Source organism: Eupeodes corollae, chromosome 2, assembly GCF_945859685.1.
Source record: "Eupeodes corollae chromosome 2, idEupCoro1.1, whole genome shotgun sequence".
In the NCBI taxonomy this organism is placed as follows: Eukaryota; Metazoa; Arthropoda; class Insecta; order Diptera; family Syrphidae; genus Eupeodes; species Eupeodes corollae.
In genome coordinates, this window is record NC_079148.1 from 25,435,903 (window position 1) to 25,460,569 (window position 24,667).

Here is a 24,667-nt window from a genome sequence, read left to right on the forward strand (position 1 = left end):
TTGTCTGACTTTTTACTATCGTCACTGTTAAGTGTCCTGGGGCCCAACGGAGGTGTAACCTTGTTATATTGGATCAACTCATAATCCTGACAGATTTGTCATATCCATAAAATTAAAAATAGTCATTTAATAGCTCACCGCTATTGATACCAAAACTTTGTAAATTCAGAACTAATCATAGAACTTTACTCTCATGCTAAGAAAACCTTTGGAAAATGATTCACAATAACCCGACTTAATTTTCCGAATGGAAGCAAAAGTTCTGGACCTGGTCTGGCCAAGTTTAACAAGGAAAAAAGACGCAAATCGGAATGAAAGAAAATTTGTTCTTCTAACGAATCCGTTGTTAAAAAATAAATAAAATTAAGAAATTTCAAAATACCTTCAAAACATGATATTTTGATTTTTTTTTATTCCAAGTGCAACATAAAAACATAAACGCTTTTCTAACCAAAAAACATTAAACGTATATTTTCTGAAAAAAAGAACAACGTTACTTTCACTTTATTGTTAGAATCAAAACTGCAGCTTTTTAGGAAGCGTTGCTCCCTCCATCGACTCCAGCAGCTTCCTCTTCAAACTCGGTTTTTCGTCGACTTTCTCTTTATTCGATTGTGGCAATGGCAACCTCGATCCCAAGCTCGGTGCCGGTTTGGTTGAGAAATATTTCATGTCGAGAGCTTCACTACAAGTACACCGATTCGACGGACTTAATGCCAATAACTTCTCCGCCAATTCAATTAAATCATCAGGTGCTGCAGTGAATATGTGTTGCAGCGGAGTTCCTGGAAACACTTTGAACTGCATGAAGTCCGGCAGGAGCTTCACATTTGGCCAATTCTCCTCGTTCGGAGTTCCCATGGCTTGGAATATTTTTGTCAACTGATCCAAGTCACTGTCACCGGGTAAGAATGGCACCCGAAGGAGGAGTTCAGCGAGAATACAACCCACTGCCCAAATATCAATTCCTGTTCCGTACTGTCGGGCGCCGAAGAGCAGCTCTGGTGCTCGATACCATCTTGTCACAACTTGATGAGTGTAGATTCGACTTGGTGAACCAAAGAATTTGGCCAAACCAAAATCACCGATTTTCAGAATGCCTTTAGAATTCACAAGCAAATTGTTTGGCTTCAGATCCCGATGAAGAATCCAATTCATGTGCAAATATTCAAGACCTAGAATTGTTTAATTATCAGAAAGGGTTCTTTACCAAACACGTTAAACGTTACTCACCTTGAAGTGTCATAATCATGTAAGCTTTGATGTTGCCTTGGGTTAGGACTATCTTGGGGTCTTTAATGATGATTTCCAAATCTGTGTCCATAAAATCAAACACCAACGAAACATTTGACTTGTGTCCAAAGACATCTACCAACCCGATGACATTTTCATGCTGCAGCTCGTGCAGGAGTTTGATTTCTCGCAAGGCAGTTCGATTGATGCCGTCCTGGGCCTCCTCACGACTGCCGATTTTAATTTTCTTCACAGCAACAATTTCATCCGTGTGAATATCGCGCGCTTTATAAACTGTGGCAAACTTAAAGAAATAGAAATTTTGAATCTTGTGAAAAGAAATTGATTGAATTTGTCTTTACCTGACCCTCACCGAGAAAGTCAATCTTCTCATAGCGTTGTAGACTGTTGTTCATTTTGTTTTATGTTTTAGTTTATAGAATAAATATAAGTTTTGAGGAGAAACCACTTGTTTTGAAAAAAATTGTTGATGGCCGGCTACAATTTCTAAATGAAAAATTGAAAATTCAAAATCAAACCAAATTCACAGCTGACAATGACAACAGCTGTCACTTGTTTGTAAACAACAAAAATCTTTACCGCGATTGTGTTTTCTCGCCGAACATACAGATGGCGAATATGGATTCCTTACAAGGGAGTTAAACGAAGTGTTAGTAGTTCCGATTTCGGAGTAATAACCTACGGAACATGTTTCACATAAAGATGTCACTAAAAAAAGGTTAACGGCTTTGCTTGAAAAAGATATGTTTGGGAAGTATGGACAGACCCTCTAAATAAGGGGAATTCCAAAAAAGGAGAATTCTAAGTAAGGAGAATTTAGTTCATGTTTGAAATGTACGAGGGGTTAAGGCGAGATAGAGAGAACTTTTGATTTAAACGAAATAAAAAGAAAACAGGACATTCTTTCTTTTTATCAGCTGCCGTCTAGACGTGTTCTGACTCGTCATAAAATATTATAATTGAATTGTTTAAAGTTAAGATTTTATCCGTTTGGATTGTTAAATAAGGTAAAAAGTATTCAACTACGTTGCGTATTGTTTTTAATGAATAAAGTAGTTCTTAGTAAATAAGTCCGCTACATATGAAACCTTTGTAAAACCATAATACTCTCATGGTATAAGATGAACATTGTAATAAAATCGCAGTCTATCCTAATAACATGGATAGAATTCCACTGTAAAGGATATAGCACCAATCAACTAAGGCGATGTAGAACAACAATCCTCCTATATGGTAAGGAGCATGCACCAACTCATTTCTAAAATATGATTTTAAGAAAGTATGCCTGATAAGTGGAATCTCAGTACAGTTTGCCCAATAATCAAAAAAGGAGACGTTCAGAATTGCTCCAACTACAAAGGCTCAGTCTCCTGAACATCGTTTCTAAGATCTTATCTGCCGTATTATGTGAACGCCTGAAGCTGTTCGTCAACAACCTGATAGGTCTATATCAATTTGGCTTCAGTCCATGAAAGGCCACCATTGACCAAATATTCACACTACGGCAGATCTAGGAAAAAACCCAGGTACTTCAAATAGATACCCATCATCTCTTTAACTATTTTAAAACCGCGTATGATATAGCATCTATAGGGAAGAGTTTTATAGAGCAATGTCTTATTTCGGCATCAATGTCAAACTTATCCGTTTGAGTAGAATGACAATGGATAGTGCTTTATCATATCTCGAAATAGATCTCACCAATGCTTTTGATGTCATGTGACTTCTTTAACATCGTTCTGAGAAAGAATTGTGCAAAACTCAACCGTCAACACTAGAGACACAATCTTCCAAAGATGCAATTACTCAGATACGTCATTGGCTGCGTTTAATCTCGTGTTGAATAGGGTATCTTGGATAGGTGGATTTTTAGATACCTTGTTGGACGAGTTGGATAGCTGTCAAAAATAGAAACAACTTTCAACTGTTCACAAAAAGCAGAGAAACATTTAAGCTTTGAAGTCAAAATTGTTGTAAGATAAGACATTTAATGGATAATTCAACTGATTCGTCGGATGATGATGAATTCATAGGTGCGTAACAATTTAATAAATAAGAGATAACCTTACCCTGTAATCTATGTTAAATTTTTTATTAGTTCAATTGAAATTCTATACGATTAATAATTTATGTACATGCAAAATCTCCGGTTTTAAACGATTTATGTACGTTTAACAGAAAACTATCCTAACAAAAACGAGGACTATTATGAAGTGACAATACCAAGATATAATTTGGAAGAATTCCGAACTCATTTCCGAATGAGCAGAAGTTGCTTTGCGGTAAGATTTTGAGTTGGTTTGTTCACACTTTCACAGTAAATACAGTTTTAGCTTAATGGTGGGACCAACGCAAAAACTTTTGTTGCGTGATATATTGGTTTCGTTATCCAACGCTTCTTTAAAAACCATTCAGCGGTACCATCAACTAGAATAGCCAATAAAATGTGAACAAACTAGTCTTGCTCTTGATATATATAATGAATTGGTTATTATTTCAAATTATTAGGATCTCTTGCATATAAAAGAACTGTCAACTTGTAGAAAAAACAGGCAGACTAGGGCTCTCAGCAGAAGATGCGGTCGAGGGCAAACTCGGATAGACCCCAGAGGATGGCACAAGGGAACTTATTGTTTCGGTGTCACTAACTTGTGCCTCGTTGAGGTGAATTTCAGCCATCATCTCAAAGTATGGCCAATTCATACGCCCTCGACCAGTCGACGTTTTCTTGTTATTGTCTATGATAATGTTGTATTGCTTTTTCATGTTTTATAATTTTATTTCTAATTACTTTTCATCAAAAATTGACCCGTGTTCTTCAAGAACTTTTGCAATTTCTTGAAAAAAATTTTCTTCGCCGGTTTTTTGGGTCTCAGAGCTGGTCCTTTATGTTCCCAATCTAAAAAAAGGGAATAGAGTGGTTCTTCTTTGGGGTTTTCAATCATCTGAAAAAATAACTTACCTTCCCTTTCAGCGACCTTGCTTGTAGCTCAACAAGCTGTCCGCCCCTGTCTGCTTTTATACATAAAAACAACAAAGTAGGATTTTTTTATTTCCACAAAATTGATACATATATATTTACCTGTTCTACCTCTGGAACAGGATGAGGTTCTTCTAGGAAATTGGTCATCTTCGAAACGAGAACAAAAGAAGTCAATTTTGAAGTTTAAAAAAATTGAGCATAATTACGTTCTAAAATTCGGAGGCTTCTTCGTCGTCTATTATGTACAGAACATCCTAAAATACAACCTTAACTAACATTTTGTACCTTTTTGTTTACCAACAAATACAAAAAGCTGAAATCGATTTTCAAGTTTCTTGAAATTCAACCATGGGTTGAATCAGCTGTTGTGTCAGATACCTACGTACCCAAGAAATTTTTGAATACCTTTGGATTCCTTTTTTTACATCTCACCTTTTTTTGATCAGCTGCTATTTTACACATAAAACACTAACAAAAAGGTATCCGGATACCCTTTCTGTCTGAAATTGAACGAAACCAATCGTATTGACATAATTATAAGATCAAAGCGTAATGTTAGTGAAGCGTTTTTGACAAAAACACTCTAGTATAGATATAAATCCTCGGTAGGAAATCGAACTCATACAATTATTTAAGTATGAGAGTGATTTCTCCTCTAATTTTTCTCGTTGAATTCGTCCAGATTACAAATGCAGTGTGTGTGGGTTTTGGAGGGTGATACGAACGAAGGATTCATGCCTTCAAATAGAGCGTTTTTGGTTTATGAGCACTGCGACGGAGACGGAGAAGATGAGTTTAAAGCAGCATTCGCGCGTACTTAACCTAAAAAAATCATTCTTGTTTTGGTTTCGGTGGTCAAAGTCAAGCTTTATTCGCGACGAATAAAAAACTCTCATGTGAAAGAAATGTCAAAATCGACGAATATTCGTTCATTCGTTGGTCGTTGGTCGTGCTCATGTGAATAATGCTTAAAGGTCTATGAGGGTAATCAAAAAAGTACATTCAACGACGACGTCTTTGACAAAACATCACATGCACAGTTACCTAATTAAGGGTTTGTCTACCTAGATAGGATAGATAGGACCCTATCAAAGAAAGATGAGAACGTCTTAGAATGCTTCGAGAGAAAAATTCTTCTTGACATATTTGGTCCCGTATGTATAGATGGAGATGGGAGGAGAAGACACAACGAAGAACTGTACGGGCTGTACAGCCACACTGACCTGGTTAAAAGAATAAAAGAACAACGACTTAGATGGCTGGCTCATGTAGAGCGAATAGACATTAACGCTCTAGCTAAGAAGGTCATCGATTCCAATCCCGAGGGACGGCGCAATAGAGGAAGACCGGGTTAGGGTTTTTAAATTAAAGTAATTATAATTAATTTAAACTTCTAGATAAGTTTGCCAAAAAGCAAACATTTAATGATATCTTAAGTCATGTGCATTTAGCTTTATGTCCCAAAGGCTAAGGAAAAAAGAGCAGAACAATAGTTTGGCCACCAAGATTTGGTCAAGCGATTTTCAGTATAGAAACAGGGTTCTATTTCTCTTGGATTTTAAGTAGAGGCAATTTTAACAATAGCAAAACTTAACAAAAATTCTCATACCGGTTTTGATAGCCACAAGTCCACAATTTAAATTGAATTATTTATGTCAATAGTTTTTAAAAAAAATTGCATGTTTAGGCTAATATTATTTTTCAGTGAAACGGTACTGATCCAACGTTTAAGCAGAACAATCTAAGCTTTGTCTTCACACTGAGTGTATTGTTTCTTAAAATTTGGGACGACATACCGATATACGATACATCGTCTTCGTACTCGTAGTCTAGATATGTTAGGTATGTTGTCAGAGTCTATCATATTCCTCCGTTTCCTGTCAATAAGAATACAATTGAAGGCTGTACGCATCACTGACCGACTCCACTCAGAACTTGACTCGTTTAATAACATACCTCCATGTAAGACGTGACATTTGGACTCCTCAGTCACCTTAACAGAGATGAGCTTATCCGGCATAATCCTCCTTGTTAAATCAAGCCAAATAAACTTCCTGTTGACGCTGTTAATAGCCTCCTTAAAATAGGTAAACAGCATAAGATATTAGATAATATTAGCTTGAAGGAATATACCGAAATGAAACTTGTTATTGGAAAAGCCAATATTTGAATTCTAATATTTATTGGTCCAACTTAACGAAACAAAAATATGACTATGACTAAAACCATATTTGCTTTTGAAGTGTAAACTACAGTGTAGACTCGAGTAATTTTAAAACATATTTCACTTTTTAACAATGACTTAGAATCTCTTTACTCATAGTATTTTGGTGTAAAATCTTTTGATTGTGATGGAAAATAGCCAAGTTTTTCCTTTTTCTTCATAATTGATGGTTTAAATTCATCGCCAAGAGTAATCTTATCCGGTATCTTTCTTCCACGAAATGTCGCTGCTTCAAAAGTTGGAGGTGGCGTTGAACCTGCCACAGATTTAATCGGCTTAACTTGTTTAACTGCAATGATCTTAGATTTTTCGGCTTTAGTCTTTTTCTTATAATAAACAACCTCAGCTGCTAAAGTTATCATAGCTAAAGCCAAACCAAATAGTGTTGCTATGAAAACCCCACCCAAACTCTCCAAAGTTATGCCTTCTTGATCCTCTGAGCGCGAACATTCTTTATTTAGGGAATTATTCCAATATTTTGCTGAAAGACCTTCGAAGTAACGATCCCTTTGTAGTTCTAATATGGCATAGCTTATTTCATCCTATAGGTAGAAGAATCATAAGGACCTTAAGTATAAATAGTGGATACTTGAGAGATTGATATACCGACCGATAGATGGCTTCCTTGTTGAACTGCTATTGCATATGGCTGTTCAGCAAAAACCTCTCCCACCTCAGTTAGATTACAATTTTTTGTGATTTGATATTTTATTTCAGCTGAGTCATGAATAAAAGCAAAATCAGCGTTTTCATGCTCGTTAACTTTGCGAAATCCTTCGGCAGCATCCTTGACAGGAATCGATGAATTGATAGCCAAAAGAATGTGTCCATATTGTTCCTTGATTGGATAGTCCCAAATTCTTAAAGATAATTTTGTTTTACTAACATTTTGATTAATTTAAAAATTTGTATTCGTTTTAAAACCTGTAACGTCCTTGGTCATTTGTTGCATTTAAGGACAATTCCTTCCATAACCGGTACAAAGTGTCCTCGGCAAATTTCATATTAATGAAATAGCTATGAGTATCAGAGCCTTCAACAACTGTGTAGTTAATTCTCGATTGCCTGGCAAGTTGGTCCAAAGATTGCACCGGAGTTTGCATTCGCTCAACAGTTAGGAATGCAGCTAAATTGGCAGTGAATGTTGCCAACATTAGAACAACAAATAACCAATAAGCTGCAACAAGAATACGTCCGGAAATAGCTTTGGGGGCCTCACCACCACCTTGGGGTGTGAAAGAAGTCAAAGCAAACCAGAAGCTCTCTTTCAAGGTGAATTCTCTGAAAAATTAAAGAACGTGAAAACATTTATTTAGCTTCGAGAGAATTTAAAGTATAAAAGTTGATGTTAAAACAATTTAAATTTAATTAGAAATAGAAATAGTGCCAACTAAGTTTCAATGGACACAAATTAGCTTCATTCTTCTTAGTCTAGTCTAAATTGTGTTATAAGAAATGAGCCTAAGCGTTGTTTATGTGAAACAACCTTTAAACATTTTACCCCTTATATTTATCATATATTTCTGGCGTCCGAAATTGGTTATCTTAAAGAGTTTTAAATTGCAAAAATAAATCGATTTCTTCTTGATATAGATCTGTCTAAACTCAAATTTCCCTATTTTTTTAATTTTAAATCAAATCTGCAGATCTGTATTTTTCGGAAGATCTACCCCACGTGCACAATTTGACAGCTCTATGGTACTCGTTGACACGTTTACGATTTTAGACTAATAAAATGACAAAAAAAAAAAAACAATTCCAATTGCGTTCAATTCAAAATCAAATCAAATTTTGAAGGAATTCTGTATTTGCCATGTAAATCGCATTAGATTTTGGAGTGAGTGATTGGATTGTAGTTTTACTGTCATGGTGTTTGTCAAACTGACAGCTTACAAGATTGGAAATGCAAAACTGGAATCAGACAAAAAGATCACCTTTTTCAACAGCTGGAAAACGAAATGCCTTCTTTTGACAGATGTCAAAGTTATTTTATCATTGGATCAAGACAAAATAAAACTTCCAATTTGGCGCCATCTTCTTAAAATTTAAATGTCAAAATCGTTTATGTACCCACTATGTATAAGCAATTTCGGAATAGTTGGGGTTTTAAATTTGGATTTCAAACTAGAAAAAAATAAAATATTTTCATTGCAAATGAAACACGATAGACGATTTATTTTGTATTAATGTTTTTGTACAAATTTCTTTATGATGGTCGCTACGATTAGTAGAGGAAGATCAATCTTTCGAAAATTTCTATTGAAATAAAAAAAAGTCAATTTGGTTTACCCAATGAACCACCAAAAAAGAACAAATCCATATTTTGTCAGATATGTGCACATAAATAAAATATGACTCAATATGCCAATGGAAAATCCCATTATTAAGATCAAAGGGGAGTTTTACAAAATAAGGCACTTTTCAATCTGAAAGAGTTTGATGTATCTTAGGATATTATCAATTAATTAACTTACCTACAAGGATAAGGATACGCATCCTTGTTGTTCTTAGCGCTGTAAGGTGAATATTTATCCAATAACCATATCATTATGGCAGTGGCAACTAAAGCTGCTACTATACTTAACCAAACCTCCAACCGCAAAACCGTCATGAATTTAAACAGAGAAGTTTGTCTCACTGCTTTTCGAATAACTTTAAGAAAAAGTCATTAAAATACACTTTCTGAATTAAATAATAGTGACTTTATACCTATTGATATCCCAGTTTGTTCATAGTAAGGAGCAATGTAATCGATTACTTCCTCACGTTCTGATGTCATTTTCAATGCTGCCACAGCAAAGTCAGTATCTCCAGTAACTAAGTCTCCGACAACTCCATCCCAACTTCCGTTCGGGAATCTTTTACCAAATGAACCACTCGACGGTGGAACAAGTTCATATTCAAAATTCATATATTGTGAGAGAATTTCTATGAAATCAATACAATAACCTTCCCAAATTGGTTGACCATTTTCATCGAGCAAAATCTCTCCACTTTGTTCATCTCTTCGATAATAACTCCATGGTAGAGCCTGTTATTTTGAAAAAAAATATATACATATTTAATGAACTGGAAACCGTCTTAATTACATACCTCAGCAGTTCCGATGCGGAAAAATCTCTTTGCAGGATTTATGGTTGCGTTTATTTTCTTTAGTTCTCCTTTTTGCCATAGTGCCAAGTTTGTTATATCTTCAGGGACATTGGAAAATGAACTAATCGACATATTAAGATCATACGAAATTAGATTGTCGTTGATAGTCAAAAAATTGGATTCTTTGAACTCAGATTTCAGATCAAATTCAGTAAGATATGGTGTGGCGTTATAGCAAGAAAATGGCCGAAGCTCCTGCAAATCATTGTTTGCCGAAAATTCTTGGATTCTTTTCATTATTTCTAAGACTACGAATTTTTGTATCTGAAAATAAAACAAAAAACATAACATGCAATTTTCAATGAAGAAACATGTTGTATGTACATTTTTCCTAATTCTACATTTTTGAGTTCCTTTGGCGAAATAAATTGATTTATACTGCATATAAAACTTGTTTTGCAGACCAAAAATTTTAATATAATTTAATTTATGTAAATAGACGTGTACTGTAATTTTTATAGTTAATTTGAACAAATTGAATGCGTTGTCCAAGGGTGTCAACTGTCAAAGGAAGACAGTTCCAAAAGTCACAGCTGACCAAATAGCAGGCTATTTAAAATGAAACCTCTTCTTGGGAAACAATATATTACGCAAGGTCAGACAACATTAAGATTTTATTTGCAACCGCGTTATTTGAACGTTAATTAATACAATAAGTATGGGATGGTTGAGGCAAGATAAGGGACTTCATTTGCAGTCAACTTCATTCATACATTTTGAAAGTTAGTTTTCCAAGTGTCATGAATTTAAAATTCAGAACTTTACTTCACGAACCTCTTAATTCAGTTCATAGTACAAGAACCACTAAACACATTATTGTCTACAAAAGCACTCTCTAGACAAGCTACAAGTCTATTACGATTTGTCTTTTGTATTGTAGAGAAATATTACTTATTTGTTTTTTAAATTGACAGTAGCCCTTTTACAGAAAACATTAAATGGAATTGTGCAGAAAAAAAAATAAACTATAGAGTAGTAAAGCTCAGCTTTCAATTGAATGAAAAAACATGATCAGTTGTCACTTTGACTTGACTTGATAGTTAGGGAGATTTTTCTTGACTAACTTTCCAGTGAAGTAGTCTTAAATGGAAGGAAATTTTTGGCAACTAAAAACTAAAACTAAGCTACAAGTCTATCATGAGTTGTATTTTATATTGTAAAATAATTTAATTTAATTAAATGGAACTGTGCAGAAAAAAAATGAATCAAATTTAAGTTAAAGGAAAAAGCATGATCAGATGTCATGTAGACATTAGTAGACTTGTCTTGATAGTGGACAGGTTCAGACGACATAAGGGACTTGAAAGTTAGGCAAATTTCTAGTATCTGATTGAACATCAGCTGCCAAAAAATTACTTTCCAATTAAGGTTACTTTTATGGAAAGTTGACTGGAAAGTTAGTCAAGAAAAATCTCCCCAATTATCAAGTCGAGTCTACCTTTATCAAAATGACAGTTGATCATGTTTTTTCGTTGAACACAAAGCTGAACTTTATTATTTATCTACTTTCTGCAAAACTGCATTTAATGTTTTCTATAAAAAGTTTCCTTGTCAATTTTGAAAAGAAATAAGCAATATTTTTTTACTTTTATTTTTAGTAGTTTATGTACTTGCAGTATAGGTTTGTGAAGTAAGGTTCTGAATTTTAAATTCATGACACTTGAAAAACTAACTAGTTGCCTTGGTCAAAATCTACTTTCAACGAATGCAGTTGACTGGAAATGAAGGCCCTTATGTTGTCTGAACCTGCCCACTGATTAGTCAAGCTGTCAAAAAATTGCATTCCCATTAAGATAACTTTATTGAAAAAATTAAGTTAGTCAAGATAAATCTCCTTTGCTTTCAAGTCCAGTCCACTAATGTCAAAATGGTAGCTGATCATGTTTTTTGCTTTTAATATAAGTGAAAGCCGAACTTATTAATCTGTTATCAGTTCTATTTAATGTTTTTTTGTAAAGGGTTCCTTGTTAAATTTGAAAAAAAATAAGTAATATGTCATTACATTACAAAATACAAGTCTTAATAAACGTAGCTCGTAGATTGCCCAAGGATATTTTGTAGACAATATATTGTATTAAGTTTTTGCACGATGAATTAAAAGTAAACGTAAACGTAAGTAAAGTCCCGAATTTGGAATGTATGACACTTGAAAAACTAACTAGTTGCCTTAATCAAAATGTACGTTTAAAGAATGCAATATTGATTGCAAATGATGGGCCTTATGTTGCCTGAACCTGTTGGATATTTTTCTTGATTAACTTTCCATCCAACTTTCCAATAAAAATTACTTAATTGGTACTTAATAGAAAGTTGCCTTGCCTCCGTCCCATTTTCAGTCGTAAAAAAACAATTTTTTAAACAAAAACTCCATCAATTTTCTTAGTTGGAAATAGACAAAGTTTATGAAAAAAAGATAATTTCTGATTTTCTAAAACTAAAAATTAACTATTTTAAAACAATTTGTCGGTTATTTCCAAACTAACCTTAAACTCTGAGAGACAGTAGTTCTCTTTTATGTCCAACGCTTCACACATCTCTTTTGTTTTGATACTAAATTTCGTAGAATTCTCAACCAGCTCACTGTACTTGAAATCGTTATCCTTTGAATCCAAAAATATAAAATGCCATTCTTTTGATCGAGCAAACATTTTTGCGTCATTGATCTACATGCAGAGAAAAAAGATACGAAATGAAGCCAGTTCTATTTCACTAAATAAAAAGTCAACTCTTACATTTTCAAAAATTGTATTCATATTTTCCGTTCGTGAAAGAACAGCAAAATATGACGGACATGGTCGTAAATTTTTCAAACGTTTTATAAAATCATTTTCCGCTGAATTAACAAGAACAACTCGAAATGGATATCCTTGAATGACCCGAAACAGAGCTTCTTCGGTATCTTGTTCGCTTTCGAATATTAAAGCGACATCGTTAGCTGATTTTTCTTTCAGGAAATTGGCAAAAATCTTTAAAATTGGTGAGATTATTAAATCCACACGAATATAGGGAATGTTTTTGTAGAATTCAGTACTCTCTATCCATGGTTGATAGCTAAAGTCAATAACAAAGGCGATGTGTTCTGATAGAACGCTGCAAACTAGATTAATTTTTGTTAAAGAAATAACTCTACATAAATTCGTATAAATCACAAACATACGATTTTCAATATCACTTTTGGTATTTCCTGAATTTACCAAGATATTTTCCTTTATCTCCGCGTTGTAGTGAAATTGTTGAACGTCCTTGAGAGCAGTAGAAATATCATTGATTATATCATTCTGTACTGGTTCAACAAGGAAAACTAAACAAATATCCATTTCATTATTTTATAAGGACCTAAGGGTTTCAAAATGTCATTATTTACCCAAATATATATCCTTCCCCTTAACTACAAATAACTTCAGAAAAATACTACACAAAATGAAAATGAATGTCTTAGTCCTTTCCATTGCTATATTTTCTTTTAGACTGAAAACGATGCAATAATATGTCCACCCGCTCAAATAATTGCAATAATTTCAAAAATAATTCTGTGATTGCGTTTCCTAGGATAATTGTTTTGAATATAATTTATTCATAAAGAAGTCATCTTTTTTGATTGAGGAAATAATATAAAGGCGGACATTAAGTGAATAATTTATGAGATGTTTGAATTTTTAAATTGATTCTTGGTTGGATTTTGAAATAATATCTTCATTACATTTCCTTAAGAACTTAACGATACTACGAGAACCTAAAGTAAAAGTTCTTCTTGTTGTGAAGACTTATCGATGATATAACGACGGTAAAAGTACATGATTTTCTCAAGCCATTATTTCATTTAAATTCACGAGACTGCTCGAATTCCTGACGTTGAAAGTTAATCAGCCAATACCCTAGACTTGTTTCTTACTTCTGATCCTAATAAATACACAATCAATGTATTACCGCCTCTAGACACATCAGACAATTGTATGGAACCTATGGAAAAAAACTCCCATGAGAACCGTTTGGCAATATGAGAAAGCCAATTGGGACAGTCTCAATAAATTCTTCAGGAACTTTAAGTGATCAATATGCTTCCTCAATAGTGACGCGGAATCCAGCGCAGATATGGTTACAAATTTAATTCTTTGTGAAATGAGAAATTTTATCCCGAATAGGGTAAAATCTATCAAACTACAGGAATGGTTCGATTCGAGCTGTAAAGATGTTATAAGGATCAAAGATGTACATAAGTATCCGGATTATAAGGATTTACCTACTGAGGAAAACGTCATTTGTAAGAAACGTACGAAACACAACGTTAACTCCCTTTATAAGCTTGATTGATAAAGCCAATCTTCTTCCAGCACAGTTTGCTGTTAATTCGACGCTTCCATAGAGTATCATCCGTCCGCTGGTAAAACCACTGCGTAAGCTTTTTCATCTTTCGCAATATACAGGTCTCTTTCCGAGCTGCTGGAAAACAGTATTTGTACACCCTGTGTCAAAAAAAGGCGAATCCTCCTCGAAATATCTTATAGAATGGAAGATTCTCAATAACTGGCAGTATGGCTTTCGTAGCAATAGGTTCACTGGTGATCTCCTGGTTTATGTTACCCAACAGGGGAGAAAGTAATATTATTGCACTTGATATTTCAAAGGCATTTGATAAAGTGAAAATGAGTGCTGGTATTGATTAATCTCTTCTTCTTTGGATTAAAAACTACTTTTAGAACTGTTTCATACAAGTTGTGTTATATGGTTTCGAAACTCATAAAATAAATGCTGGTATCCCCCAGGGCTCCGTTTTGTCAACGACTCTCTTCCTCATATTCATAAACGATCTCTTGTCTGCCACTTCTAATCCATTAAATTTTTTCGCTGATGACAGACCCTCACTTTTCATATTCGTCTCTAGATTCATATCTTTTTCCTTCGGATGTAGAACTTCAACGGCGGCGTATGATACAGTCAAAAACGCTGCTATGTCCTTAAGATTCATCCGATGGAGCAAGAAATTGTTCAGCCCTTCTATTCTGGCTGTAATTTACAAAGCCTTCATTCGTCTAAAGCTTGAATATAACTCTCATATTTTTATAGGTTCCCCTAAAAAAGTTTTAGTCTTTTAGTTAGGATCCAAAAAATAGCTTTGAAAATGATAGGCGATAGAACTATACCCGAAATATTTAGATTCCTCGAACACCGTCGCGATGTTTTATGCCTTTCGCTGTTTAAATATAATATTTTTACAAACAATGTCCTGTCGAATTAGTCAGTTGCATTCCCCCCCTCATACAGGAATGCTCATCAGTTTACCCTTAAGCTCAATTTCGTACGTACTGTTAAGTATAGAGATAACACTAGGTATTAATCGGCCCTATCGAGGTAACCGTCGGAGCGGAGCTTTCTCCGCAACGCATCCCTTTTCGGAGATTGAATTCCGGTTTTAGGTAGCTGTCATCGGAAGAAATTTTACGGACATGAGACGACGCAATGCGATGGATATAAATTTCAGGCAGAGATGTGCAAATTAACCGATAGATCGAAAATGCGATATATTCTCGATAGTATGTTATAAAATAAAGACAATAAGCGTTTTAAACCATAACAAATTGGTGGCAGAATGTAATATATTGCTTATAAAAAGTAATTTTTTCAATTATAATGCGGTAGCATTTTTAAGACATTTAATTAGAAGCAACGATTTTTAAATCAAAACTATCGAATAAAGTCCCCTCCCTATTTCAAACATATGTTTTTGTTTCCATTTGAAGTGTCAAAGAAAAAGAATAAATTGAAAAAAAAACTGTTGAAACATACGTTTTATTTATTTGACTTTATACAAGCTATAATAATAAGAAACGAATAGTGTTGGTTTATTTTTGGACGCTGAATCAAATGAGATTAGGGCGCGAAATAAAGAAAATAGAAGAACATTGCGTAAGTAAACTTATCTTCTAATCTAATTCCTATCTTTTAATAATTCTAAGATTCTCTTCCAGATTCAAGAAAAACTTTCGCCTGAATAAAAATGCGTTTGCTTTTGTTTTGGAGCAGATTCAACACAAATAAAAAACAAATCACCGGTCTGATTGTGTCACTTCGGAACATAAATTAGCAGCTTGCCTCAGATTTTTTGCAGAAGGCAACTACCAACATGGTGTTGGAAAAGATTTTCAATGTTCAGTTGGCCAGTCGACTTTTTCCAGTATTTTAAAGGAAACTTAAGATATAATGGAAGAGATCTTGTGCAGCAACTGGATATCTTTACAGATGTCTGATGAAGAATGTCAACTGTCCAAAACATATTTCTTCAAAAAAACTGGTTTTCCTACAGTGATTGGCTGTGTGGATGGTACTCACGTTCAAATCATTGCACCAGTAGAAAACAAACATTTATTTTTCAATCGCAAGGGACATTTTAGTCTTAACGTAATGATTGTAAGATGTTAGTTTTGCCTTTAAAGTACTACTTTAAAATTATTTTTATTTTAGATTTGCGACTACAAAATGAGAATAAGAGCCATGACTCTCATGTTTGGGCTTTGAGTCCTGAACGATGGTATTTCGAAAGAAATCATTTATGTAAGTACAAGAAATAGCTGGTTGATAGGTAAACAACAATACAGACCATCTGAATTTGTTTCTTTTTGTAGGTGATTCAGGATATCCATTGGAGCCCTGGCTTATGACACCATTCAGGACTCCTACACCGCAAAGCGCAGAGAGCCGTTTTAATCAGCCCTATCGCGAATATAATGGGAACTTTTTTCCCCGGAAATAAAATGTTACCCGGGAAAAAAAGTTTCCCATCGGGAATCTCCCGAGAAATATATTTTCCCACGAAACAATTCATACCAACCTTCAGCTGTTTAAATCAATTTCGAAGTTATCTTGACAGCACCAAATCGTGTATTTTTTGAAAAAAAAAATTGTTTTGTGTCCTAAAAGGAAGAAAATATCAATTAAAATGATAAATAGTATTGGTTTTGTGGTAGCAATCGAAGATGTAAGATGCAAGATGAGAGAAATAGGCAAATATCTTTCAGAAGATACTTGAGGGATATCTCAAACCCTCTTGAGTTACCAGAAAGCAATAGAAGTTCCAACTCATAATTATTCATTTTTATCCTTAAGATTCCATCAATACTATCACGTTAACAAGCCAATGTTTAGGTGTCTGCTTGATACCTTGATAGAGTCGTTACCAGAATCCAAAAAACCATTTGCAGTACCCCCTGTTGTGAAGCTAAGCGCATGCTTGCGCTTTTTTGCTGAAGGAGCGTACCAAAAAGGTGTAGCAAAAGACTACGAAGTTGGCTTAGCACAGTCTTCCTTTTCAGAAGTTCTTTCAGAAGTACTTCAAATTTTTGAAGCTAAGCTTTGTCCAACATGGATTCTTTCACAAACAACTGCTGAACAAAAACGACGTACCAAGTTACGATATTATGAAAAAAACAATATACCTGGAGTAGTAGGATGCATAGACGGAACGCACATTCGGATTATTGCCCCTAAAGAAAACAAGCATCTACACTACAATCGTAAAGGATATTTTAGCTTAAATGTTAAAAAAATATTTTTTTATTATTTAATTTCACATTTTTATAAACAAATTCTTACATTTTGCCGCGTTACAGGTTTTTCCCTGACAACCAACTTACGGAAATTTTCGCACTCATATGAGAAAAAAGTTCCCTGGAAAATATTATTCACGATAGCTATTTGCAAAAAAGAAATATTTTTCCCTCTTTTCGAAGATCATTCAAATTTTCGAGCATGAAGAATTAAACAATACGGAAGAAGAAATTCATGAAATTCAGACTAATTTGCTTCGAAGCCAAGCATCTACAATTCGAAATGAAATAGTTCAACTCAACTTTGATGCATAAACATTTATTAAAAATAAATTTATATATTTGAAAACAAAAATATCTCATGCCTGTCTTTGGTTCTTAAAACTATTTTGTAAAAAAAGAAAACACTTTCCGCAACAAGAACTTGTCGGAGGACTTCGGAAAATTGTATGTTTGTATCTGTCAAGAATAAAACAAAACAAGTACTTCATCGCAAAGCATCGCATGCAAATTGCATGCGTTGAATTTTGTCGGAGAGAATGTCCGATCAGCTGATCGGACAAGTACCTTGAAGCAAAATGTCTCCGATTCGGAGGAAATCGGAGAGAATTCCGCTCCGACGGTTACCTCGATAGGGCCGAATAACTTTCTCAAATTAGCTGCTCGGATTCGGCTTAAAATTGTAGGAATAGTTGTAAGACACTAGGCCCTTGATCTCAACGGACTGTTTTTATTCCTAATTTTTATTTATTTAGATGAAAAAATATCAAATTATTTATTTTCAATATTTTATTTTATTTTCATTTTTGTAAATCATTCTTTCCGTTTTCCTCAATGGTTTTGTTTTGTTTTTGTTATTTTTTTGTTTTGTTTTAAGTTTTTATTTTGTTAATTTTTATACTTTGTATTTCTTTCATCGTCTCTCGATTTTTCTTAGCCAAATATACAATGAAATAACTAGAAACACATATACTTAATTTTTATCCATTCGAATTTTTAAAACTATGAATTAAGAGAGAGAGAGATAGAGTTTAAGTATCTAAAATTACAATTTTATATATATTCTCTTTATAAATACATTTAATGTAATACGTACATAATAATATTATAATATAATAATAATAATTTTGTTTCTATATATAATAATTTATAATGTAATAATGCAAATGTTTTAGCACTGAATTTTTCCCATAATTGAATTTAGTGTGTTTTGTGGTGTATGCATGTTATTTATAGGTTTTTAAGTGTTTTTGTATTTTGGCAATAATCACCTAAATGTTTACAATGCTATAAAATACAATATAATGATATATATATTTTTTATTTTTGTTTTGTATTTATTGAGTGATTGATGATGAAGTGTGTATATTTATGAGGGTGATATCTATTCAAAGTCAGGCACCTAAAAATGTTTTTAAAACCAATATTAAACAAAAATGTTGAAAGATTGTATTTATTTTTAAATTATATGAAAATAAAATATTTTATAATAGTTGAATTTAGTGTTAATATATTTTTTTAATTGAAGTATTACATATTATTTACACGATATGAGTGTTTTTTTTGTTTGTTTTTTGTAGAATATTAATTAATTATATTCTACATTGACTTTTGTTTGTAAAGAGAAAATATATATATTTATTTTTATTTAGTACCATTCTTTATATACTTATACTTAATACTTATGTTGTGCTAAAATGGTTTAATTGGTTGTTTTTATTTCTGCTTTCATAGTATATTCGTACACAATATCAATAATATCATCCATTTTCACATTGGTTTTCTTTAAATATTTTATTATATTATATTTGTAATCATTTTTTTATCTAAGGTAGTTCATTTACATTGATTTTATTTTATTTTAGTACAGATTTGTGTATAACTATTTTTTGTTTTTATTTTGTATAACAAATAAATCAAATTTTAGCATAATGCAAAACATAAAAATCTTAAAATTATTTTTTATTTTTGATAATATAAAATGCTTTGCTTTTTTTAATTCTAAGCGTAGTTTTAAGCACATTTTTGTTTGTGTTTTTTGATTTTACTTAAAGTGATGTTGAACAATGTTTACATTCGCTTTTAATAAATCAAGAAGTGCTATATAGTAGATTTTACATAATATTATGTACAATTTTTCAGTCAGAAATAGAATACAAAATTATTCAAATAATTTTTGAGTCTGGAATCATTTTTAGTTATGATTTAGTTAAGACACTCTACAAACTCTATAACAGTGCATAACTGTCGATCATCTCTAATGGAGATGGCACAACAGTTTAATATTCACCTTTGCTGGGTGCGGTGCAATAGAGACATTCCAGGTAACTGTAAGGTAGATGAACTCGCCAGGAACGGTACAGTACAGCCCATCCTACCACGTACTGGCATCCCAATCGCTACTTGTAAACTATTGCTAATGCAAGACGCTGTGAGGAGGTCAGGCACCAGGTGGAACAACATCACCACGTGGCTAGTCACAAAAAACATCTGGCCAACACTGGATTTAAAACGTTCAAGGTGCTTGCTCTCTCTAAACAGATCGAATACAAGATCGATAATAAGTGTCATAACCGGACACTGTCTAATAGGAAGGCACGCCATGAGACTAGGCGTTTTCTCAAATGACTTTTGCAGAAGCTGTATGGACGATGAAGAGAAAGAACCAGTTCTTCATCTTCTCTGCCCTGCTCTGGGCAAGAATTAACTAGGAGAATTCTTCTTTAACGATCTAAATCATATCAGCATAATCAGTCTTTCACGTTTCATAAGGGGCTCAAAGTGGTTCCATTGAGCTTAGAAGAAAGCCTAAAGATTCATGTGGTTTCCCAATGGGCCATTAAACTGGCCTAAGTGTGTCCGTTTCCATCTTGAACAGCCACTATAACCTAACATAACCTAGTTAAGACTCATTTTATAAACATTAAAATATCAAACAGACCATTGATCATATGAATTATATCTTGGATGTCTTTTCTAGGTGGCAAACCTTAGGAGTTAAGAACTCAGTTTGAGAGTTAAGAGTATACAAATAAAAATAAGGCGAGTACCGAACCGAAAGCAACAAACTTGAACGAGCTAACTTAGTCAAGGATTAAATCTCTACAGGTAGAAAGACTTTGCCTAAGCGCCATTAATAAAGAAGTCTATTGAACGATATGACAATCGAGAAGACTGTTACTCCAAAGTATGTTGTATCAAATTATTGTAACATTTTAACGCCTTATTTATTGATCTAGTTAACAATTTAAAAAATCTATTGTTATTATTATAAAAGGGCTTTCCATAAAGAGGTTTTATTTTGATTAGATCGCTATTCGAGCATCTTTCAATAACAACTGAGAATAATGCTCCTGCAGCTCGTAATAATGACAAAAACCTTGGTTTGTCAGTTACTCGTCGATTGTTATAATAAGGCTTTCTAAAAACAACATTAGATTATACATAAGTCTTTTTAAGATCAGTAAACACACCAGTAACAGCAATGTCGTATTTTCGGTGATAGGTCCCAAAATAAACAATCAACATTTTCATGATTTATATCAAAAAATCGCCTTTGATAATATGGTCCTTTTAAAGCTTTGTAAATAAAGAGAATTGTCACAATTAAAGCTCGGGGAATCAAAGAAAATAATAGTTGAAAAGCCTTTCCGTCTCCATCCTCAACATATCGCTGTTTGGAGCGGTTCTTACGATGAGCGGTGTGATTGGACCTTACTCATTTGAAAATGAGGCAAGTGTAACTATGAAAGGATTACGCCACCGAGATATGATTAATGATTTTTTATTTTAAAATCGGTTTATTTCTAGAAAAGTTTCCTGACCGTTTTATTTTTCGAAAAGAAGTTGTAATTTTACACCCTTTGACTTTTATTATTAGTGCCACATGGAAGATAAGTTAAATGCTTATTTTCCACAAAGATAAATCAAAATAAAAGAACCATCGACTCCTTTTCATTTCTAAGTTTCTAAATTAGATTTTCTTCTGCATTTGGATCATACTGTTCTATTAAAAAAGTACTAACATTTTCCATCTGGCCATAGTGTTTGTTTTAAAACCTTTTCTTTTTAAACTTATTTCATCCTCGTTTTGTGGAAAGCATTTTTGAAATGCTTTAAGAGGAAAAACCTCCCTTTAAACACAAAAATAAGAAAAATGTGTTTATTGGTTAAAACGGAACAGGGTGTTAATTTTTTAGTTATAGTTATCTCCTGATGCAGACTATTAAAATACTTCTATATAACACTTCTATTCATTATGAAAGCTTTTGTAAACCAAACGCTTAGCGTTAATAAATTAATAATAATACAAACGAAAAAAAAACTTTAGAAGTAAAATAATTTCATACACATAGACAAACATCATTTTAATTTATATTAAATATAAAAATTTTAAACTTGAAGCTGCTAATGAAGACATATTCTGTTTGTTTTTGTTTTTCTTTAAAATAGGTAAAAAGATATATCTAACATTTTACAATTGGAATTTAAAATTCCCAACCAACATACATAGTTTACCACCAACATATTTAAATGATGGATGTTATGTCCCTTCGCGAAACTATATCTTAAACTAGATCATAATATATGAAATGAAATATAAATGAGAGTATAGTACCTAGTATTTCTTTTTAGCTTAAACTTCTAACAGTAGAAATACAAAATCGTTTTGTAAACCTAAACTGGTAAAATAGTTCAAGGAAAATTGAAATTTAAATTAAAATTTAAAAAGAAACACAAGTTTAATTTGAAAAATAAAAAAATAATTAGCTTTGCGGACCAAATTTACTCGTTATTTTATGTGACACGTTCACAATGGCCATCTCGTGCTTCGAGTCCAATTCACAGTCATATAAACCACTCAGCGAATCTAAGCTGAGCAGACGAGAACTGGCACGGCTCGAGATTGATGTATCATCAACATCGGGAGCATTATAAAGTGAATTCACATCGGAAAGTGCACCTTCGGCGTCTGTAAGACCAGCTTCATTTAGGAGGGAGATGTTTTCAAGACCAGGTTCATCAGTGATGTAACCTGTTGATTCAGCGCCACCTATTGCATACAACACACAAAAAAACAAGACATTAATAAGTATTTCATATCAAAGAATTTCAAATAACTAACCCGTTGCTTCTTCACGACAATCGTCATCGGACCATTCCGACTGACTTTCCACCGGATTCGAGTCCATCGATTGATGATGATTGTTATGATGACCGGCACCATATTTCAGTTCATCGTTTATCACATTTATTTCTCGCATTCGATTGTCGCTGCGATCCCGCCCAGATGTCGCAACATCATTATAATCATGATCCACACCAATTACTCCAGCCCCACTGCTAATTGTCTCCTGTCTTGAAGTTGTACTCGACTTTTTCCGAACATCCCGACCGGCTTCATCGTCTTCGAATTCTTCATCGGCCAAATTGTCTTCGGTATCATCACGATCCCCGTTCATAAGGTCCAAGCTATTGCGACTATTTTCACATTCACTCGATCTTGGTCGACGTAGCCGATGGTTGTGATCTTTGGCATGGTTTAAATTCTGATTTGACCTTGTGGCCAAATCGAGCATTTGTAGATTCTTTTGGTTGCTGCCGCATCGACTGTCATGGAGGATTTCACAAGATTCTGTGTCGGAGGTTTGCCTGTAAAAAAACAATAAGCAGGTTATTTCAAATGTAAATTTTAATGTAAATGTAAATCTTACATCTGACTTGATTCCGATGGATTCTTATTCCTTGTGATTTCTTTGATGGCTTCCAAACCAACCGGATGCTTTGCAATCATAAAACTTGTACTTATTGGTATCTTGGAACCTTTCTCGGACAACGACGACGGTGATTCCATGTCGTATTTGTTCTTATTATTATTTACCGATGATCCTAATTTATTATTGCTACTTGAGTAACTTAATTCTAGGTTATTACGACTATTTTGATGTTGAGTCTGTTGACCAATACCACCGCCGTTGCTTGAACTTCCATGACCATTACCGCCACCATTCATCGATGATGGGCCATTTGTGTAGTGGGGTAGATTTTCTGCTCGCGCTCTTGAAGATGATTCATTCAGGAGCCGTTGAAGTTCACGTTCAAAGGGTGACTTTGTGGTGGATGCGGATGTTTGTTGTTGTGGCTGTTTTGAGTTACTCTGGCCGCCCATGCGGTCTTGATATTCAAAACTATTACACGAATCACCCTTATTTTGGGTTGTCGTCGTTTGTCCTTGACTCTCGGTGGTTGAACTTACTTCGAAATCTTTCAAATTCGACATATCGACAATAGGTGATGTCGGATCGACTTGTATGTCACACGGATAGAGCCATTGAAGTGGATTCAAATTCCGATTCAGATGATGATTGGCTGCGGTTATTCTGGGTGAATCGTCGTCACCTTCACCTTCGGTTGTTTTGGAATAACTTTCGTCTGAGGAACTCATACTGGGCGAATGTGGTCTTGAACTTAAATCATCGGTCGAGGACATTTCACGATTGTCTTCAAGATCACAGGGTAATTTAGGTAAGGGCTTCATATAGGTTCGCAGGAGTGGTGTATTATTCTTCAGACTTGATGTTACTGTGGGTTTTGGCGTTGGGGTAACTGGAAGAGGAGGCGCATGTTGTTGCTGCAGTTGATGTTGCTGCTGTTGTTGGAGTTGTTGTTGTTGGAGTTGGAGCTGTTGTAATTGTAGTCCGGTATTTGGACATGTATAGCGAGGCGGGTCGTATTTTGAAGGTGGATTTTGTTGTTGTTGCAATGGCATAATCTTTAGAATTATATTTTTTGAATAGAGTTTTTTTTCGCGACATCGAGGGAGAGGTGTAAAGAAAAATATTGAAGTTACTTTGTTATATACAACATTAAATTAATATATACAATATAATGAATACGTGATAGAAAAAAGTTAATAACCTATGTACTTAAAATTAAATGAAGGTAAGTATTGAATGATTCTGTCAGTCTCTTTGTTATTTGGCATATCTGTAGAACATTTACAAATTGCTTTTCTGAATTTGTATGAAGTTAAATGAGCTACGAAATATCTTTGAAAATGCGTGTTAATGATCTTAGGCTTTTCACAGCAGAAGATAATTTGTAACTAAACAGATTGATTTAAGGAATTTATTGGATACTGGCAAAAAGCTTTAAGAAGACATTAGCTTTCTCAGAGGTTGTATTTTAGATTTGGTTGGGATTTGAAGTTTTGTAAAGGTTTAGTAAATTTTTCGATTTTATTTTATTTTTCCAAATATTCCAAACATTTGAAGATTTGTTTTTACTTCTTAAGAAATATAGAGTTTTTCCAATAAGAGGTTTATTTAAATAGCTGTCTCTTTTGCCAGCTGTCAGTTTTAAAGCGTTCACATTTTGACATTTACCATTACTTTAATTAGAGAGATGCGTGTTTTAACAATTTGCTGTGAACTTTCGTAACATCAATTTTAAAATAATACATTTTAATGGAACCAGAACCAGTAAAGAAATTTTGAGGATGCTTTAAAAACA

The 24,667-nt window shown here is 33.7% G+C and overlaps 3 protein-coding genes across 4 annotated transcripts in view; all 3 read right to left on the reverse strand.

Annotated features, from left to right (window-relative positions):
* Window positions 1-427: 427 nt before the first annotated feature.
* Window positions 428-1,797, reverse strand: LOC129945634 (cyclin-dependent kinase 7). The gene is made up of 3 exons (XM_056055477.1): window positions 1,596-1,797; window positions 1,234-1,537; window positions 428-1,175 (listed from the first exon to the last, which is right to left on the reverse strand). Exons 1-3 carry the CDS (start codon window positions 1,647-1,649, stop codon window positions 517-519), a joined length of 1,017 nt encoding a protein of 338 aa, XP_055911452.1. The 5' UTR covers window positions 1,650-1,797; the 3' UTR covers window positions 428-516.
* A 4,605-nt stretch (window positions 1,798-6,402) lies between these two features.
* Window positions 6,403-13,087, reverse strand: LOC129948124 (ionotropic receptor 25a). Its single transcript, XM_056058975.1, has 10 exons — window positions 12,979-13,087; window positions 12,772-12,915; window positions 12,347-12,711; window positions 12,098-12,277; window positions 9,555-9,878; window positions 9,171-9,492; window positions 8,936-9,113; window positions 7,386-7,742; window positions 7,072-7,321; window positions 6,403-7,003 (listed from the first exon to the last, which is right to left on the reverse strand). Exons 1-10 carry the CDS (start codon window positions 13,061-13,063, stop codon window positions 6,551-6,553), a joined length of 2,658 nt encoding a protein of 885 aa, XP_055914950.1. The 5' UTR covers window positions 13,064-13,087; the 3' UTR covers window positions 6,403-6,550.
* A 5,098-nt stretch (window positions 13,088-18,185) lies between these two features.
* The window catches only part of LOC129947535 (Ca(2+)/calmodulin-responsive adenylate cyclase), a 188,252-nt gene continuing 181,770 nt past the window's right edge, over window positions 18,186-24,667 (reverse strand). For both annotated transcript variants that reach the window (XM_056058129.1, XM_056058128.1), the window contains exons 20-22: window positions 22,870-23,927; window positions 22,281-22,807; window positions 18,186-22,208 (exon numbers count right to left, since the gene is read on the reverse strand). In XM_056058129.1, the coding sequence (XP_055914104.1) occupies window positions 21,922-22,208; window positions 22,281-22,807; window positions 22,870-23,927 (1,872 nt within the window). In that variant the 3' untranslated portion in view covers window positions 18,186-21,921. The remainder of the gene's footprint in view (window positions 22,209-22,280; window positions 22,808-22,869; window positions 23,928-24,667) is intronic.

Coding starts and splice junctions, on each gene's coding strand:
- LOC129948124 (XM_056058975.1), bottom strand. CDS start 13,063: ATGGAAAGGACTAAGACATTCATTTTCATTTTGTGTAGTATTTTTCTG. Junction 12,712..12,771: donor CAAAAGTGATATTGAAAATC/GTATGTTTGTGA, acceptor AAATTAATCTAG/TTTGCAGCGTTCTATCAGAA. Junction 9,493..9,554: donor TCCGCATCGGAACTGCTGAG/GTATGTAATTAA, acceptor TCAAAATAACAG/GCTCTACCATGGAGTTATTA.
- LOC129945634 (XM_056055477.1), bottom strand. CDS start 1,649: ATGAACAACAGTCTACAACGCTATGAGAAGATTGACTTTCTCGGTGAG. Junction 1,538..1,595: donor ACTTTCTCGGTGAGGGTCAG/GTAAAGACAAAT, acceptor TATTTCTTTAAG/TTTGCCACAGTTTATAAAGC. Junction 1,176..1,233: donor CATGATTATGACACTTCAAG/GTGAGTAACGTT, acceptor AAACAATTCTAG/GTCTTGAATATTTGCACATG.